At 43.9% G+C, this 19,442-nt stretch overlaps 1 protein-coding gene across 9 annotated transcripts in view; it reads right to left on the reverse strand.

Moving 5' to 3' along the window:
• The window catches only part of agrn (agrin), a 248,571-nt gene that overhangs the window by 19,641 nt on the left and 209,488 nt on the right, over window positions 1–19,442 (reverse strand). For all 9 annotated transcript variants that reach the window (XM_056384775.1, XM_056384776.1, XM_056384773.1 and 6 more), the window contains 9 exons: window positions 17,993–18,118; window positions 13,031–13,158; window positions 9,947–10,061; window positions 8,223–8,342; window positions 7,610–8,041; window positions 6,006–6,198; window positions 3,630–3,845; window positions 2,602–2,831; window positions 849–983 (listed from right to left, as the gene is read on the reverse strand). In XM_056384775.1, coding sequence (XP_056240750.1) covers window positions 849–983; window positions 2,602–2,831; window positions 3,630–3,845; window positions 6,006–6,198; window positions 7,610–8,041; window positions 8,223–8,342; window positions 9,947–10,061; window positions 13,031–13,158; window positions 17,993–18,118 — 1,695 coding nt within the window. The remainder of the gene's footprint in view (window positions 1–848; window positions 984–2,601; window positions 2,832–3,629; window positions 3,846–6,005; window positions 6,199–7,609; window positions 8,042–8,222; window positions 8,343–9,946; window positions 10,062–13,030; window positions 13,159–17,992; window positions 18,119–19,442) is intronic.

The raw sequence follows: 19,442 nt of genomic DNA on the forward strand, positions 1-19,442 counted from the left end.
CGATTAGTCATCTCATTGATTCCTGTGAAAAAAAATACCCTTTGGAATGGGAGATGCTCTTGCTCACACAGCATTGATTTTGGTTCACCTCACTTTGCTTTCATCACCTGCTAACTGGGACTTGGGGCTAATGGGAGGCTATTCCCACCTGGTTTTCCAAATTCTCAGGTGTACAAAGGTGCGCGTCTCTCTTTTCTTAGGAATGTGCATAATAGTATATTCTCTTTCATTCAGAGTTGCAAGTAGTCAACTTCTGCAAACATTCATGACAACATCTACAAAGGCAGGGAGGGAAGAAACACGGGTAGACTTCAGAATGTGACACCGCCAAAAGTGCTAATGATGAACTTCAAAAGCAGCCGAGCTGTGCTCTGGTCTTTTCCCCAGCCGTGGCCCGGTTCTGCCATGTTTGTATCCAAGAAGCAACAAACATGTTTGAACATAACACCTGTGGGCGGATAGACAGGGAGGGAGGTGGTGGAGGAAGGCTGCAGCCTCGCTGCCGCTTACCCGCTAACAAGCGCAGCTGAGTCAATGTGGCGAATGGCCCGACGGGGCCAATCATCTACCTCACTTGTGCATGCAGCCCGCCGACTCCCCCTCCCACCCTGAAGGCACAACCCCCCCATCCCCCACTCTCTCTTTTTGATCTCCATTTTCGATCCAGAATGGATGGAAATGTCACAGAGCGGAAAGAAAAGGGGAGGAAGAGAGGCTAAAAGGAGGAAGCTGGTACTCCAGCTGACTCCAAACCAAAACACTGGTGCTCCTTGATAAGCAGGGGAGAGAACAATCGAGGCATTAAGTGATGGGAGTTACAGCAGGATAAACAATCTTTAGTCAGGTACCTCTTTCGCAGTGCTTCCCTTCACGTCCCATGGGACACTCGCATTTGTAGCCTCCCTCCGGCAGCACCTGGCACTGGGAGGATGGGTGGCACCTGTTGGGCTCGCATGGGTCATGGACATCAGCACAAGTTGGACCTGGACACACACACACACACACACACAAAATCCATCATGAGTAAACACCTAATGAAACTCACAACAACCGCCAACGTTTTCATACAACTTTTTCTTTTATTCCATCTGAGAGAATGTGAGTGGGGATGAGGATTTCCTCTGTAATAGAGGTCGTTTTCTAATAGGATTTGAAAATATTACACATCCAGATTAAACAGTGGAGAGCCTCCCCGCCATGCGGCCATATTTTTGGGCCAATAGCGACTGCGGGAAAGGCTCTCGAGCGTCTGGTGGATGATGGTTTTGCCCTCTGCCACAGGCCATCTGAATTCACCCGTCATTACTTAAACAGTCAGAGCCTGTGGTGAGGAGAGCACTTTAATGAACCCCATCCCCGCTGAGCTCACAGGGCTCCCCCGTTTTTGCCTCACTCACGCTTTTGGAAGCTGTCTTTTATTCTCTGCTCTCACTTCTTCCCAACCACAACTTTCTTCCTTTTTTTTTTTTTCATATCACTTCCTCCTCTCCCATCTTTTTAGCTCTAATACTCTCTCACCTCCCCCATTCATCTGGCTGTCCTGACATGTCCTCCCTCCAACTACAACTCTCTCCACCCATTTATTCTCTCCTCTTTCTTCTCTTTCCGTGATCTGTCCCTCCCTTCGAGATCCCGGCAATCTTGGCCATTCTCTAAATTGACATGATGACAAAATTAACTTGAATGCGAGTCCGCAGGCAATGGTCCAAATCTCATTATCACCATCCATTTGCCAACACAACTTTGATCACAGCAATGCGTCTTCATAGCACAGGGTTATTTTTACTTCTCAGGCTCCTCAATAACAAAAAACACATAAAAACAGCACCTATATTAAAGGTAATAATAATGTGAGGTGATATTTCACTCATCCACATTTTGACTTCAAGGTAAATTGCTCTTTTAGGGAAAATAGGTTCTCTAACCACTGACATGCCTCCGTGTCACTATAAAATCCTCTTCTATTCAAGCATAAAAGTTAACTCTGACAATTAATTTGGTTCTGGTGTGAAACTTTCTGCGGTAGGCTTCAGTGCGACCAGCGAGGGGGCAACGCTTGGTTAGACCCTGATGGTGTCTGGTCTTAACTATTTTCTCTGAGGGTTGCTTGTTAGTCGGCGTCAGCTGGAGGGGGAAGAAGAGGAGGAAGGGATGTGGAAGTAGAGATAGGCTAAAGGCCAATCACTGAGCGTGTTGTGGAAGTTTCCACGTTTTTCTGTTCTACTTCAACATTTAATCTCTCATTTTCTGCATTGGACACTCGGATATGATGGTGTTGGTGTTTACAAAATGTCTCCCGGCGCTCCTGCTGGGGGCATGAGTTACACTGTCAAATTAGCCTGTCAAGCTTACTTAGGATTTGTGAGTAAGTCATGACCGCAGTGAATCCCTGGAGAGAAAGCAAGGCAAGAGATATAAACATAATTTTAACGACAAGGTGTTAGAAAAGTCGGAAAATTACACATGAATAAAACATATTTTCTACTTATTTCCCTGCACACACACTGGAATAAACTTGTCAGGATTCCATGACTGTGAAGAAATCTCAGTATGACACTGGGAAAACTGCTCGACTACACCTCTGCAGAGTCGGCATCTTACCCCAGAATCCCTTGCTGCACTTGCAGTGGAACATCTCGGCCTCCTTGACCTGGCACGCGGCGCCGTTCTTACAGGGGTTCGGCAGGCAGGGGTTGTTGCCGCATTCACCCACGCCACTGCCGTACAGACTGTCGCCCCCGTTCTCTTGCAAGTTGAGCACCCGGTTGTTGACGTCCAGCAAGCGGATGCAGCCCACCAGACCTGTGGCCACCGCTGTCCTTTCCATTACACTGAGGAGGAAAAGGAAAACGGGTACGAATGAGAGACACAGTTTTCATTATTAACATATTTACCTCCTGAATCCACCTCTGTACTTTTCCTCTTATTTACCTCAGTCTATGTCCTTCTAGCCTCAGATTGGTTAGTTAAACAACATGTGACGTAGAGACAGGAAGTGTTGTTGTGCAGAACAATTAAGTGAATCTTTCGCAGCCTCACGTTAAATTACTATAAACACCTGAGACAGATGTTGCTACATCTGGTCCGTGCTCACCTGTGATTACTTACAGGATACTGATGTGGCTCTTTTTGAACAGTGAAATGAAATCCTAAAACAAGTGCCGTGTAAGCGAGGCTGGATTACCAACCATACTCATTAACTACAGATTTATGTGTGAACATGCATTAGAGTCAAGTGCGTGTTCACAGACAATTTTTATTGCATGTACATCAGCTGAAATGATAAGAGTTTTCAGTAGCTGTCTATTCCATATGTTCTTAAATGTCAAAATATAAATAAACTTGTATTTAGCCAAATTACAGCAAACTGGGGGTTAATAGGGGCCCACAGCTAATTTCTTCCAGAGGCCCCCGACAGATTTACAAGGACGTTAGATAACTCCATAGTAAAAAACAAGATGTGGATGAAAATGTGGAATCAAGTAGGTGCTGTGTGGAGTTAGTGGAATATTGGACTCAATATTAAAATTTGAAGACTAGAAACCACAGCTGATGGATTTTCAGGTAATTTATTTCCTGCCCAGATTCTTATAATAATGGTGTGCAAGTGTAAGAAAAGAAGGTCTTACTCCTGCTTCATATCCTCCAGCACTCCTCCGATGAAGAGGTTGGTGTCGAGGTTCAGGCCGTCTGTGCCGCGTGGACTCTGGCCCTCGATGTGCGGCTCGTTGTCCACGCTGAGCATGGCGTTCCGGCGATTGCGAGTCACCACCAGCTGATGCCAGCGGCCCTGATTGATCTGCACTTTGCTGATCAGTGTTCCTGTGCCGGAGCCCGTGTTGAACCTGAGAACATGGGGATAACAAAATGTGTTACATGTGTGCTTTCACACTTTATTAGTGAGCACCACCTGAGGAGCAGTCCTGCTCATATTGCTCAACAGAGAGGTGCAAGACAGAGTGCAAGACTTTGGGATTCAAAACTATGAGACCAGAATGAGGCAGTTACTCACTTAAAAAATGTCTTTCACGCCCTCTTTTTAATTCAACCTTTTATCTAATGGGATTTGTTCAGAAAAAGGCCATATCATCACAGAAAAGAGCTGTTGTGTATGTGCACCCACACATATGGTAGTATTAGCACAACCTGAGAGCAATTATCTGCCACAAATAATTAGTTCTTCTCCCCACGTCTTGGATTTGCAGAGCTGTGGGTGGTAATCTCACAGCTGTATTTCTGGAATTGAGGCAGAGCTCCATTTGAAAGCACAAGTGACTAATGATCTCCTTTAGGTTGCTATTGATTTTACTCTGAATAGAGAAATCTAACGTGGCCAGGTTGGGGAGTAACTGAGAGGATTTCGAGGAGGTCAGGGGGAAACATGAGACCCAAAAGATAAAGAAAGTGCGTGGTGCATAAAATAATAGTTCCCAAACAGACGCAGTGCAGAATCTCGAATGACTTCATTCAGACTCCATGTGAAGACGCCGTATTTCCCAGAATGATTTTTTATTCATGCGATTCTGCTGTCATGAAAGAGCTGAATATTTATTGCTTCTGCAGGTTTCTGGCAGGAAAATTGGCTAATTTCAACAGATTCAACAGATGAAACTTTTGGTTGCTGAAAGCTTGAGCCCCAAAATGATACGGCCCTTAACCCCCCCCCCCCACCCCACAAAAAACATTGTTCAAATCCTGTTACACATCTTCAACGGGCATGACATCAATTTTACATATCAGCATCAACTTACTCGTCATGAGGAATGATACTTGGCCTGGTTTCAGAGCTATAAATCTTTAACAGAAAACCTCGAGTCACGACGGAGAGTAAAAGATTTGTGGGTATTTACCTCGTTGAAATTAAAGACTTGAATTGAATATTCATCACAATTTTGCCAAAATCCAAGATGTGACATCTGTGACATGATTCACCGTATTCAGTTTTAAATATTTAAAAAGGGGCTATTTGTGAGTTTTCTCCGTTGTCGAACATGGTTCTTCGTGGTTTCTTGCTGGGAGCTGGTGAGTGGGTGACTGGCACTTGAAAATAGCTTCAGCCATTGTTGTCTTTATAATACAAGAGATTATAATACAGCCAGGTTAAAATAACCTTTTATAGAACATATAATGGTTTATAATAGCTGGTTACCATGCTGACATCAGGAGAAAAAAGACATGATAGAAACAGGAGTTAACATTGGTGTTTCTTTCCACCTTTGGAGACAGCTGTTGGTGAGTAAAGGAATGAAGTTTGATGCTGAACTCAACAACCTTTCTTCTAGACTGGTGAGTAAACAGCTGTTAATACTAACGTTAGCTATGTAGCAATAGCAAAACTTACAAATAGCTCCTTAAAATATTTATCAAACAAGGTGCTTCTCATCAGTCCTGACTTGCAGTGTCAGTATTATCTCTTTACTTACTATATGCTATTTCTGTTCGTGTACAACAACGGACAGTCTAATGCATCTATGAGTCATTTCTGGATGCATTTCTATACGTCTTTGCTTCCATCTGTGAATACAAACATCACATTTGTACATCCAGGCATAATTCTCTCTCTCTATATATATATATACACACATGTGATTAAAAATAACATATGAAATGCCAAATTCAGACCTCCTGCACATACTTCTGTGCATACGTTTGCACCATCTGCAATTGTGATTATGTGAACAGCTTATTTGTAATTGTGGACATATTTCTGAAAGCATGGCGTCAAAGCCTTAACCTGCAAATCTGTCAAAATGCTTCTGTATCTTTATTTATTTCTTGGCAGTGTTGTTTTCAACATGTTTACTCGCTGTAATTATTTGCCTCATTATCTCGGGCGCTCTCTCTATTTGTTTTATTCTTATCTACATCCTCTCTCAGCTGCTGCCATTATGACCCCGTTTCCTCACGGGGATCATTAAAGTTTCATCGCATTTAGTCAAACAAAAAGCAGCGGTTATCAGTAGCCGACAAATGAGGCTGCCCCTCTTCACTCAGCCCGCACTCACCTGAGCTCTACCCTGCCGTTGACCAGAGCCAGAGAGATGAAGTCCTTCTTGCCTTCTTGGCCGTTGTAGAGCAGGATGCCGGTCATCTCGGACGCTCTGAACTCCATGGCGATGCGGACAGTGTGGTAGGCGCTCATGGTTTGGAAGGCCAAGTAGGACTGGCCTCCAAATGACGGGATGTAGTACTTGATTGCTGTGGAGGAATGAAGACAACCAGCCAATACTGTCATTATTATGTGATTTGCTTTATCGTGGCATAATAGGCATTTAATGTGCATAATTAAGGGCGAGCGTTGGTGGTGTGTCACTGGCTCGTGATGACAAATAAATAAGCCTCTCTATCGGTTTATTTTAAGAATGATGTTTTTTTTCCCAAAGTGCCTGATGAAACACAGCATCCAAAGAAAAAGGCTGAGAGAGAGGAGAAGCTGGGCTTTTCACCCTTTCTCAAGTCGCACACAATCACACACTCATGCACGGACGTGCACGCAAGAAACCTTTGTTTTCTTGCTACTTGACAATTATGATTATTATCATCCATTTTCTCCCCCCTGGGCTTCTGTTCTCTCCGTCCATCTGTCTTTCTGTCCATCTCTCCGAGGAGAATGGCAGCTGATGAGCTCCCTCTTTTTCTAATGACTTGATTGATCTGGGGGAGGTTTTGCTTGTGTGTGTGTGTGTGTGTTGGTAGGTGTGTATGCATATGTGTGACTTCATTTAGCCACTCTAACTCAAAAACACACTGATTCTCACCAGCTAATCCCCATCAAAGCAATTAGTGTCAATTATCTTAAGATGCAGCTGCGTGAACTTGCCCCCCCCCCCCCCCCCAAAAAAAAAATCCCAAAGTAGGGTAAGAGGGAAGAAACAAAAGAATTGTGCTTCTCAAGCAGCTGCTTGATTTATGATTTGCTCTGTGGTGCTGATTGGGTTCTGAGTTGCCTTCAGTGAACGGCTCAGCGGTTGTTGAATCCGTCTGAATCTCTTCAGGTGAGTTTGAACTGCAGGCAATACTCAAATCTTCGTTCTCAAATTTTCCAAAAAAATAAAATAAATAAATAAATAAAAATCTGGTATAATAGACCTGTGTCCTGAGCTCTGCATTCTGTTGCCTTGTTGAGCTTCAAATAACCCAATAAATCCACATCTGTGTCCTCATAACACTAAGTGAAAGTCATTACGCACACAGCTACTTAAGGTCTCACTGTGCAGCCACTTTGTGAACCTACAATTACACAAAACTACTTGCTTAACAAAAGAAATATAGTTCATTAATATTTTTCTTTTTAATGTTTCTCTTTAATGTTTGATTTTTGTATTATAATAGTATGTGCCTGCTACTTTATAAAGGTATCAAAGCACTTGAGGATGTGGTTAACAGTGATTATAGCACAGCTAAAAGGCATGGTTGGCACAATGGAAAGTAGTGTGCCTAAAACCCTCTTAGTTGCTGCATAATCACTGTGGCTTCTTTGAAAATGCAAATTCCACTTTGCAGGTGAAGTCTGTTCCAGCTCATTTTATTAGATGGGTTTGAAATAAGCTTAAACTTTGAAACTTTTGATTTTAAGGTTATGACAAATATTGTAGACGTTCCCGCTCACCCTTCTCACACACGGAGCCTCCTCGGCCGGCGGGACACTTGCAGCTGAAGTCGTTACCGTCGTCCTCGCAGGTGCCCCCGTGGAGGCAGGGGTGGGAGTCGCACGGCTTCTGGGCCTTGTGAGGAAGTTTACTCTTGACATGTGCGACGGTGGTAGCGGGAAACGGCGTGGTCGTGGTGATAGCTGGCGTGGTGGTGTGGAGGAGTGGTGTGGTAACCGGCGCTGAGGTTGTGGTGGTGCGTCTGATGGGCCTGCGGGTAGGGCGACGGGTGAAGTAGGGGGTGGTTGTTGTCGGAGGCCTGGTGGTGGTGCTGGTGGCGGCGGTGGTGGTGGTTGTGGTGGTGGTGGTGGGGGCAGCTGTGGTGACAGATGCCGTGGTGGTGGTGGTAGTGGTGGTGAAGAAGGGGATGGAGGAGAGTCCTGTCAACAGAGCTGGAGAGAACAAAGGAAATTAGAAGAAGAAAAAGAGACATTAAAGTGTGTTGAGCCTGCAGTCCTGAGATTTCCTATTCAAGACCCTTAAAACCTTTGATAAATCACCTCATGAATAACTTAAAACCCCTTTTCATTTTATTAATCCCTGCACACTCCTGTTAAGTCCACACAGTATTACCATAATTGGTGAAGCGAATATTCTCATCCTCCGGCTTCTTCACGGCGATGCTGGTCTCTTTGGAGGCCTTCAGCTGTTTCAGCAGGGCTCCTTCGATGTCCTCCACCGTGTATCTTGTATCTACAATAAACAAGAGGTAAAACCACTTAGGACAAGGCCTCTGAGGAGCACTCCGAAGCAAATACAGGACTCGAGCTTCCTTAGTGATACACTGGATATATCAGAAAGGCCTGTGTATGACAGGTGGAGGGTCTCTGGGGACCACTTGTCCTCCACCCATCGCTTGTCTGGCTTTGTTCCAGATGGATTGCTCTCATAACGGTCGCTGCAGATGTTCGCTTTACTGGCCATGGAGGAGCACTGCTTAACAGCACCAGTTGCCCAATATGAAGGGTATGAAGGACGCTAAACGACACTCATAAAAATATAAAAATAAAAAATAAAAAGCCAAGGAGGCGCTGCTGGGGTTTTGTGAGGTTTTTGTTGTATAAAATGAGATTTGTAAAGACAAAGTTGTGGCGTATCAATCGCTAAATCATTATGATTACAAGATATTGTCTAAATAATGAGAAATCAGCACTTTGTAAGTGTGGCAATTTGTCATCATTGAAAATACAAGCCTGTGATTACACCATCAGTGAGGTACGGTAAACAAACCTTTAACGGATCAAGAAAACATCAGTAATTCGGTAACAGCAGGTTCTGTTCCTGTTTCTTTTTTTTTCAAACCATCACAAATCGTACTGTCAACTTGTACAGCAGATGCTACGCACCAGCCAACAATCTCACCGGCATTCTGGGTAACTTTTTCTGGCTCTGATGAATTTCAAATAGAAATCTGAACATCCATGCAGAGGTAAACACCATCTCTTCTTTTTTTTTTAACATTGAGGAAATTGTTGCAAAGCAGTGGTTTAGTTGACACTGAGAAAAAAAATTTAAAAAGAGATAAAGATGAGGAGAAACATTCAATGCCTCCCAATATCGTGAGGAAAATAAAAAATGATAAGGAAACACTCAGCATGTACCTGTGCTAAGGTTGCTCAATACTCAATAGCAATAAAGTTTGTTATTGTATTAAACTGCATCCAGATCTGCAGCAGAAAACACACAGCTACAGAAAAAAAAATCATAATAATTTTGGAGAACGCTTCAATCGCAGTCATGTTTTACACAAGGATGAACGGTGCAACGTTTCAAGTGACTGTAGACGCTGAGTTACTGTCATTTAAATCAAAGCGTTGTGGCTGCTGAACCATCTACTGTTCGGGCAAAATGCCATTTAAGCCTGCAGGATTACTCAAGAGTGGTTACATGCAGCTACAGTTTGGTTGCTATCGCACAAACACCTTCAAGAAGAATGGGAATTTATGTCAAATAGGCCACAGATACGAGAATTAAATAAAAGATTACTGAACTCCACACAAGCTGATCTGTGCTCCACCTTACCTGCAGTCAAAGAGTCTTAAAGTGCTTTAAAAAATAGCAATATAATGACTTATTCTGCACTGAAAAACTAATTAAGACTTCCTTGGCCAATGGCCTAACTTTTATCCCAGTTCCATTTAATTCCGTTGAGTGATTTTTCTGATTATCTTGCTGAAGAGACAAAGGGGGACAATACATAAGTGATTCCAAGCACATACAGTGTATTTCTCTGTCGGTTACTTTATGTTCATTCATATTTTTTTATTTATTTTTTGCTCACTTCAAAGATCTCTCACCTGGTTTGAAGTGAGCCTCCACGAAGGCCAGGATGGAGTTGCTGGGTGCCAGGTTACGGACACGAACGCTCATAAAGTCTTTGTGTACCTCCGACTTCCTGAACAACTCATTGAGCTGAGGGGGAGAGGGTGAGAGATAGAGAGAGAGAAGGAGAGTGGGAGGAGAGAACAGACAAGAGAGAAGAGATGATAAATGAGGCTGGTAATGAGCTCCATGCTATCATAGCAGCGAGTCCAATACTGGAAGACTGTACTCTGTCTCCGAGGAAGAAAGACTGCCTCTCAAATTGGGGTGCGGAGAAGAAACCTATTGGGTGTGGGTGCACAAATTGACATTTAGCTGCAGCCGTGGCATTAATTACAGGAACAAGTTTTCGGGAGGAGCTAAGATAAATGTCGTGCCACCCTGACATGTGCTCCTGATTGGTTTTGCTTCCGATGCCCCCGCTGTGTGCATGTTGTAACTAGCCGGAGGAGCTCTGTAAGGAGGTTTGGCGAAAATGTTCCTTCAGGCCAATAATGACATTACAGCAGTTAAGACTGTTGCCTTTAGCCAAACAAAACTGGGCCAATATTTTATCTGAAAATTTGACCATTTTCATGCTAGAACTTACACCACCACACACACAATTCTGTCATTGTCATCATAGCGGTGGATTAATCACATTCACACTCAGTTTTTCGTTCTCATCTCAGCTGCTGGTTAAAGTCACGAGGCTTGGTAACTTCACCGGAGCGTCCTCTCAGGCTCATTGTTCCCACTAAGTGTTCTTCCACACTCCTCGTCTGCATTTTCCCACAGCCAGTCTCCAGACAGAATTATTTAAGAGACACATTCAGCTGGAACTCTTTCTGACTTGTGGTGGAAATTACAAATAACGTCGCCCGTGCTTTTCGGCCAAAACATCCCATCTATCATGTTTTATAGACACTAGTGGGGGTGAACGCAGATGCAAAAAAAAAAAAAGCTGCTGATTCCGTTAGTGACACTGATGACTCAGTGCACGAGGTTCAACCGGAGGATACGGTGTTAAAGATTATTTCCTCCATGTACTGAATGCCTCTAATTTGTGGGCTGGAGTGTGACAGCAAAGTAGACAGGTCAAATATAAAATCCTCCAAAGCTGGCTTAGGGATGGAAATGGTAGTGGACAAACTCCTCTATGGACACACTGACTTAAAAACCTCCTGATCTCTCTTTCCTCCCCTTCTCTTTCTCTCACATATCCTAATTTATTCACTAATTGTAGGAGGTTGCTGCACTGCAAAAGAAATATGCTGCGGCTTGATTCTTAGTGTGAGTGTGTGCGTGCTATATATCTTTGTGTGTACTTTGTGTGTGTATATCTGTGTGTGTATGTAATGTACGTGTGTGTGTGTGTGTGTTGGAAGATGAGGAGGGGGTGGTTGCTGTCAAGTGGCACACCAGGCTTCAGAGACACACGGACTAAGAGCGCTAACGAGCGAACACACACACATACACAAACACACGAACGCACACAAAGTGCTGTGAGGTAGCAGATTAGGTCCCAGTGGGGGTTAGTGACACCGATTCAACAGCTGGTAGATGTGTACTGTGTATACAGACACACACAGATACACAAGCCCACATTTCATCAGAGGAGCGAGGCCCTGGCTTAACAACAGAGACATTTGTTCAAAGGTCTGAGCTCGACAGAGAAAACGGACAGTGGAGAGATGCAACCGGGGTGAACCACCGGGGACTAACAGTGATTACTGTACAGGCTCTGTGCCGGCCTCGCTAACAGCAACTGGCTTTGTGACCGTCCAGACTCACGAGACTCATTTCCAGAGTAAGGACTTGATTTTTCAAATATCTGAAACATCTTAATTAATCTCAGATGAGATGCCGCTTTCCGATACTGTGAAGTGTTTGGCAAGCAATCGACAAATTAGTTTGCAGAGAGCCGTTTTTATACTTCTCTTATTAAACTTCTGGAAGCCTCGTGCAATGTCTACGCTACTTCACACTAAAGCTTGCATGCAGTGCATTAAATTAAAACATTTAATCAGCAGCATATGTGAGGATTTCTTATTTTGCTGTTCATGTGAGTGAAGAATTATTATTGCATCATAAAAAAAGAAAAAAGAAAAATAATTATTGAACCGCCACGATGGACCACGATGCTGTGAAGGGTCTTATTTTCGTCTGATCTACCTACCTGGATCAAAATCTGGTCTTCAATCACCACATTCCTTTCTAGGGATCACCTGATGTAACAGATAGCCAATATTCGCCTTTTATTAAAAATCAAATATCAGCCAGGCTGTATTGTCTCCCTCTGATATGATGTACGATCCTCCCTGACCGTATCCAGGTTTTTTTTAATGTTATTTTTCTATCAGATGTCTGACCGGAGAAATCACTCCAGCCCGGTGTGGCAGAATATCATTCAGCAGCTTCAGGGGTGTCAAGTGTGTAAAAACCTGCGATGAAACTTTCCTGAAGGAGCTGGAAGAATTCGATCAGTCTGGCTCTCACTGAAGAGTTTTGTGTCTCGTGATGCTTTTGAATGTCGTCTCAGAGGCTTTTCCACTCTTGACAAGAACAAAATTTGCAGCGAGACTATGCAAAGTTTTTTTCTGAACAATGACTACTTTGTACACAAGTGGCTTTCTTTTCTTTTCTTTTTCTTTTTCTTGTCGTGAGGGCGCTAGAACAAGCTGAAAACACAACATGCGGTGAATATGCCAGACAGCTATTTCCTGGTTACACATTCAGCAGACACAACAACATTAGCATTCATTCTGCTGATGAAAGTGACTCGGATATTCCCTCTCCTTTTAGCTCTCTGTTTGAAAATGGCGTCAATGAGAGCGACTTTTTTAGGGCTGACAACCAAAACAAAGCGCTAAAAGAGGCTGGGAGAGCTGCAGAGATCGGGATAACCGAACGATCGAGTGTTTGAACTGATTCAATTATTTGGATCTTTGTATACATGAAGTAACATTAGCCACGAAGAGCTACTGGTCATATCAGACCATGTGAAGCTGTAGCAGGAACAATCAATGAGAATATTATCATATGTTTTGTTACAGCGGATTTTTCATCCGGACACTTACAGCGCTCTCTATGCTGCGGGCCGTCTCTCCGAACAACTCCGACTTGGGGTCCTCCATCTCCGGGGTGTAGAAGATCTCTTGGCCCTCTACCTGGTCCAGGTGCAGGAAGCCGCTGAACCTCATGGTGGCTGGAAGGAAGAGGAGACGAGGAAAGAGCATGTGATACTGAAAACAGCACGGGTCGAACCTTCGTCTATCACTCACTCCCCACTGCCTTCACACGGTGCTCATTCTGGGGTAGTGCCAGTTTCGGGTTAGTGATGGATTGTATGTTTGTGTGTGTTTGACGAGGGGAGGTTAGTGAGTGTGTTGCTGATTGTGTGTGTGTGGGTGGGTGGAGGGGTTTAAAAAGGGCTGGAGTTTGGCCTTTATAGGTGAACGTGGTGGAGGTTGTGGCGGTGGAAGAGATGGACTGTGAGATATGAGAGGAGGAAGGAAGGAAGGAAGGAAGGAAGGAAGGAAGGAAGGAAACCAAAGAAGGACGGAAGGAAAGGTGGAAAAATGGGCCAGTTTTACCAGACCGAGACGTGTCCCAAAAGCTGGCCGAGGCATGGAGGGCTGGGTAAAAAGACAACAAGTTAGACAGACACACAAATACATGAGGAAGAAAACAACACATACACTAAAGAGGAAACAGCCCCCAGCCACTCTCAAAAGTGCCTCCTTCAGCAAAGAGCAAGCCTCCCTGTACGACCTTGGGGGTTATGTTGTCCAACATCTATCAACTCTTTATACAGTTTCTCCGTACTGCTGCCAGAGAGGAGAGGGCTTGAAATAAAGCTGAAAGTGAGGGGATTTGTGTGTGTGTGTGTGTGTGTGTGTGAGGTGAAGAACAGAAGAGCATGCGAGGCACTGATGCCGGGTTTCCACGCCGCTCGTAATCAGCAGAACAAATTGCCCAAATCAATCATGGCTGCCCCTGCCTGAGCAACACCAGGGAGAATGGGAAGAGCACTTGTATGATTATCGTGAAAGATAGCCGTAATTGTCTCCTTAATGCCACCAGACCGGTGACTGACACAGCCTGGTTAAAATTGCATGAAAAGGACAGCAGTCACTGCAGACACATACGCCCGCCCGCTTATCCGCCCGCCTGTCCGCCCGCCCCTCTCGCACCCCCCCCCCACCCCCCGCCTTTACAGTACTTTCACGGGCTGCACACATCGATTCAGATGTGACGGCAGTCATAAAATAAGAGGCAAATGGGTGAGGTTTGGCCGATAAGATGGAGGGGGAAGAAAGAAAGAGATGGGACATCGAGAGATCGGACTTTTAATCTGCAGAGAAGACAAACATCAGAGTGGGTGATTTTCCAGCCCGCTGCCGTGACGGACGTAAAGAGAGAGAGAGAAAGAGAGAGATAAAAGGAGGGACAGAGCTATTTGACTATCGGGTTCTAGTGAACTGTAAAATATAATGGATTTGTTAGGACTTCCCTTGGCATATGGAAGAGTTTACAGTAGCTGGAGCTTAGCGTGACATTAACTCTCACATGGGCATTTGCTGGCCATTATCTATGATGTTATATGAATTGTGTTTAAATGTAACATATGGAGAACCTTATGTCACATTAAACTAAGGAACCGGTGTTGCACTGGCTACAGAGATGTCAAAGGAAGATATCTCAACATCCATGTGAATAAACACAAAACTATCTCCATTATTACTCCAACTAAGTGATTACATACGTGTTTTAGAGTTTGTGAATGAACCGACGGTCAGATATCTGCCGTGAAGCCGTGCTACTGAATACACAAAGGGTTTCATAGATCTCCCCGAGTGTGTTAACGGTGTGGACAAAACTCAACCTTGAATCACTTCACCATTTTAATGTCTCGTTGAGATGTGAAGATTGCAACAGCGAACAATTAGTCTTTTTTTTTATTTATTTTGAGACAGTCGGGCACGCCAATAATCCTGCACCGGGAACAATGTGATGGCGGCCGGTGGATATTCTAGCATGGGGGAAAACGTGTCATTTCACTTGTAACTAGCGGAGAATAGGCTTAGCCCTTCTCAGGAGAAAAAAGATCCGGGGTATTGATCTGCCTATGGTGCCGCCTGCTTTTATTGGTAACACTTGAGCTGAATGAAGTATTGATCGCTGATGTGCCGTCATTGTTGGGCTGAGATAAATATTTACAGGCTTTAGTGGATTTGTTACATCTGTTGTCTTGGATTTGAGGGCCGAACACCATGAAATCCAAGCTTGACAGATGTGGCGTTCTATGTTTCACCCTTGTTCAGCTTTAAATTCTGTGAAAGAAGTCAGAGGGCTGTGGAAGGCTTCAGATAACAGTGTGGACTGTGTGGCAGTGAAATCTGCTGGTTTACTGGCAGGCTATGGGACATTCGTGCCAGAAATCTAACTCTGCACTCTGCACCATTTTGTAGCCTCAACTCTTTTAAGTCATGACCTGTGGCACCCATGGGGGCTAGATAGAAACCCCTACTTTCACAATCAGTCAGGCTAACACAACTGGGACAAACAGAGAGCAGATTTCAACCGAGGGACGGAGGGAGAGAGATAGAGAAGCAAAGGGGAGAAAGAAGCCCTTTTATCTTTTTGAACAGAGTCTGGCAGAAGGCACTGATTGGTACACCAGTGCTTGTTGGCCTCTGGTAGTCTCTCGACTCTCTCCCCGCTCAACTCCAGAGAGAAATGAACTGATGCAAGACCGGGCTGAGGGAGAGAAAAGACTTGAGATACAGCTCAAGAGGGAGATACCGAACACTGACTGATAAAGAGAAGGGCTGAGTAAAAGAAGAGGTGGGAGATTAAAAGAAGAGGAAAGAAGGTGAAGGAAGATCGAAAAAAGCAGGAATAGACACACAGATGGTTATTCATAGCACAGGGGCCCTAAAATATGATGTTGAGTCTCGCATCAAACCAAACTTTATTCAATATGGAGAAAAAGTAGAGAAAATGAAACGCGCTGAGGATCTGGCAGGGTATGACTAATATCAGAGTCAGACTGTGAAGTGTTGTCAAATTCATAAACGTGGATTACTACGTCGTCCGACTCAACGTTTCACTACTTGAGTATTTATTTTTTTTATTTTCTTCCACATGCCAATATGATCATTTACATATGAGGGAAGTGATTCATGAAAGCACTGCTGCAAAAGAAAAAGCGGGAATCCATCTTGCCACGCTCCAAGCTAGTGGTTTGGACCAATCAGCATCATATGAGGAAGCAACTACGGGAAGCTACAGAGAAGCAACAGTTTTGTTTTTTTGTTAGAGCACAAGAATCGTCTGTACCGACATGCTAACTAGCTTCAAAGCTCCTCAGACGGCGGCTTGTTGCTGTGTTGTGTTTCCTCTTCGGCACTTTCCAACTACTTCATATGACGGACAGATGGTTCATCTAATTACCTGCCAAGTATTTTTTGAAACGCCTGCCCTTTTCCAAACAGTTTCCAACAAAGACTTTCCAGATGGTTCTGTGTAACAAACCATCTGATGCGTCAGTTTATAACATCGCTATTCCCGAAGTAGACATTCAACATAAAAATATATTGTGTTGATTCTCAAATTATCCACAAATTAAATTTATAAATTGAGTTTTAAAAATGGAGAGAAAGTTAGATGTGAAACAAAAAGTTTTGGGATTCTGTTCCACAAATAAGAAAACCCAGAATCTCATAAATGTTTGTAATAGCACTAATTAGAAAGTAGAAAATCAGCCCTTCAACATAACCACGCTCAACAGGAAATTGTGTTGATTGCTCCATTTGACACAGATGGTAAATATTATATGTGAAACTGTATTTTTTACATACACAGTATAATCTCTGGTTTTAGGTTTTAACATATTCAGATTTTCCACAAGCCCTGGAGAGCAGAGCTGTGACTGAAGTCCGGGACAAAACACTGCACAATCATGCAAATGGAAGACAGTGTAGAGTGTGTAGTTCACGCAGAAATTACAGCTAAAAAAAAATTTGCTTCCTGCCTGAAAAATAATTGAGGAGATTGATACCTCTCTCATTATGTATTAATGGTGCATTCACATGCTGCGAGTTGGGAAGCTGTTTTTCCAACTTCGGTGTGTTCAAGTGCTTTGAAGTTGGATAGCAGGCTAGGTCGCTCTATGTGGAAAGCAAGTAAGGATTACGAGCTAATACCTTATTACAAATTAAATTTTAGCCAAAGAATGGATACACAATGCTTGAATTTGCAGCAGTAATCAAAAGTTTCTTACCCTCAACCAAACTTTTTGCTGACTTTCCCAAGTCTGCAACTTATTTTTCTGATTATTCAAACACATGAATGCACCATTAAGTGTGGAGCTGAAGATAGGAGAGGATTAGCTTAGCATAAAGTGAGCATAAAGTTTTGTTATTACATTTCTGTATGTGTACCGGTTAAACAAAGAGACACTAAGTGTAAATTGATGAGCTTTTTTTCCTTTTGAGAGAGGTAAGCTAGACTACCTGTTTCCCCCTGCTTCCAGCCTTTATGCTAAGCTAAGCTAATTGCCTCCCAGCTCTAACTCCACACTTAATGCACAGACATGAGCTTAGTATTGATTTTAGCCTCTAAGTCTCAGAAAGAATTATATATATAAGTATAAATATATAAACATTTTTCTCCAATGGGCAATGTAGTTTGTTGTTTAAATTTGCTAACATCACAGAGGAATCAAATAGCAACGTTAGCGATTTGCTAAGTGCTGTAGTAGATGCTCGTTTACTGTATCTTAGCAGATAGGTGGAAAACCCAGGAGCATGTTTCTCTTTTTTCAAAAACATCAATGGAAGAAAGATTTAAGCTTCTGTGACTCAGTGCATTGATTTAGAGAAGCTGCTGCAACAGCAGCTAGTTCGGAAGTGAAGTTGGGATTTCAGCCCTCTTATCACATCTTATCGCACTGTACCAACCGACAGGGCAACAGGGTAATATCCAGGTAATCAGAAGCTAGAGAAGGTGTCTTGTGAAGGGTCATGCTGACTTACAGGGGCAGTTGGCGCCCTCTGGAGTGCTGGATGGTGTCTTGCCGTCAGGACAGCAGCCGAACTCTGTGTTGTCACAGGATGATCTGTCCTCAGCTGTGGGCGCAGTTGTGTTTGCCATAGTGGGATCTGGGGGTGATACACAGGGGCACATAATAATTCATGAAGCTTCAGAAAAATGCATCGATTCAAGCCAGCTTATCTCAGAGAGCCAGAGGGAAGCTGTTTTCTAAAACAGGTACTGAGGACAGGTAGTTCTTCTAAGCTTAAAACCTACATTTCCTTTGTTTCCTCTCTACTTGCTCTTGTTCAGATGCTTGTGTGTTTTCACTCCGCTGACCAGTGGCTGGATGCTAATAGAGTCATCTGTCAGAAGCAATTATATGGCATTTTCATAGCGATTGATTTTACACCTGGAACTCATTTTGTCAGGCAGAGAAAACGTAATGGCCACTGTTGCCAGTCATGTCACACACAGAGTACTGTAAATGGGAGGGGGGGGGGCTCTTTCATCTGCAACTGCTCACTGCTGATTGGCTGACAGTTACCTTGAAGTCTTCCCAAGAGAAAAAAAAACATACAGTCATTTGTATAACGGTCAGTATATATGTGGCTATCTTGGGACACATAAGACATAAAAGTGGCCGGCCTTTTCTCTCTCCGATGAACAAGAGTGTGCAACAGCAGCAAACCTCCATCCTCTCTAACGATGGCGCGGGCGGAGGGGGTGTGTTGGTTGAAGCGGCGCAGTTTATGGCCGCACAGAGATTAGAAATAATCGCCGAGGCAAACAGCTAGCGGCTAAACAAGTTGTAAAGACGTCAGAGGCGAGGGACGTCCTGCTCAAGGACTCGCGGTCAAAGGATGCGAGAGGAGGGGAGGGAAGGGGGGAGGGGGGTTTATAGGGCATCTGTTGGCGTGTGGTCTGCAGATTTACAGATGCTGGGCTGAAGCGGAGAACGCTGGTGGTGGAGAGAGGGCAGTACACAACAGCCAAGGGGACGCTGCATGACTCCAGTGGGAGCCATGCGAGCTGTCAAATAAACACACACACACACACGCGCGCGCGCACACGCACACACGTGCACGCACGCTGACATACACAGCCAAACATGAGTGCAGATTTCAACAGAGCATGGATACAAAAACACGCACAAACGGACACCTCTGACCTGCTCACATTTATATATTCAGACAGTGATATGTGCACTCAGAATTGGTCAAACTCAGTGACATAAGGAGAGGGAGATAAGAGTAAAACACACACACACACCCTTGTACAGCTATCTTTGTGAGGACTTGTCATTGACATAATACATTCCCCTGTCCCCCTTACCTTTACCTGAACCATCACAACTGAATGTCTAAAACAAACCCTTCACTAAACTTAATTCTAACCTGAACAGTAAAACAAAGTCTTAATCCTAAAACAAACATTTAAACTTGTGGGATC

Source organism: Seriola aureovittata, chromosome 9 (assembly GCF_021018895.1).
Source record: "Seriola aureovittata isolate HTS-2021-v1 ecotype China chromosome 9, ASM2101889v1, whole genome shotgun sequence".
Lineage (NCBI taxonomy): Eukaryota > Metazoa > Chordata > Actinopteri > Carangiformes > Carangidae > Seriola > Seriola aureovittata.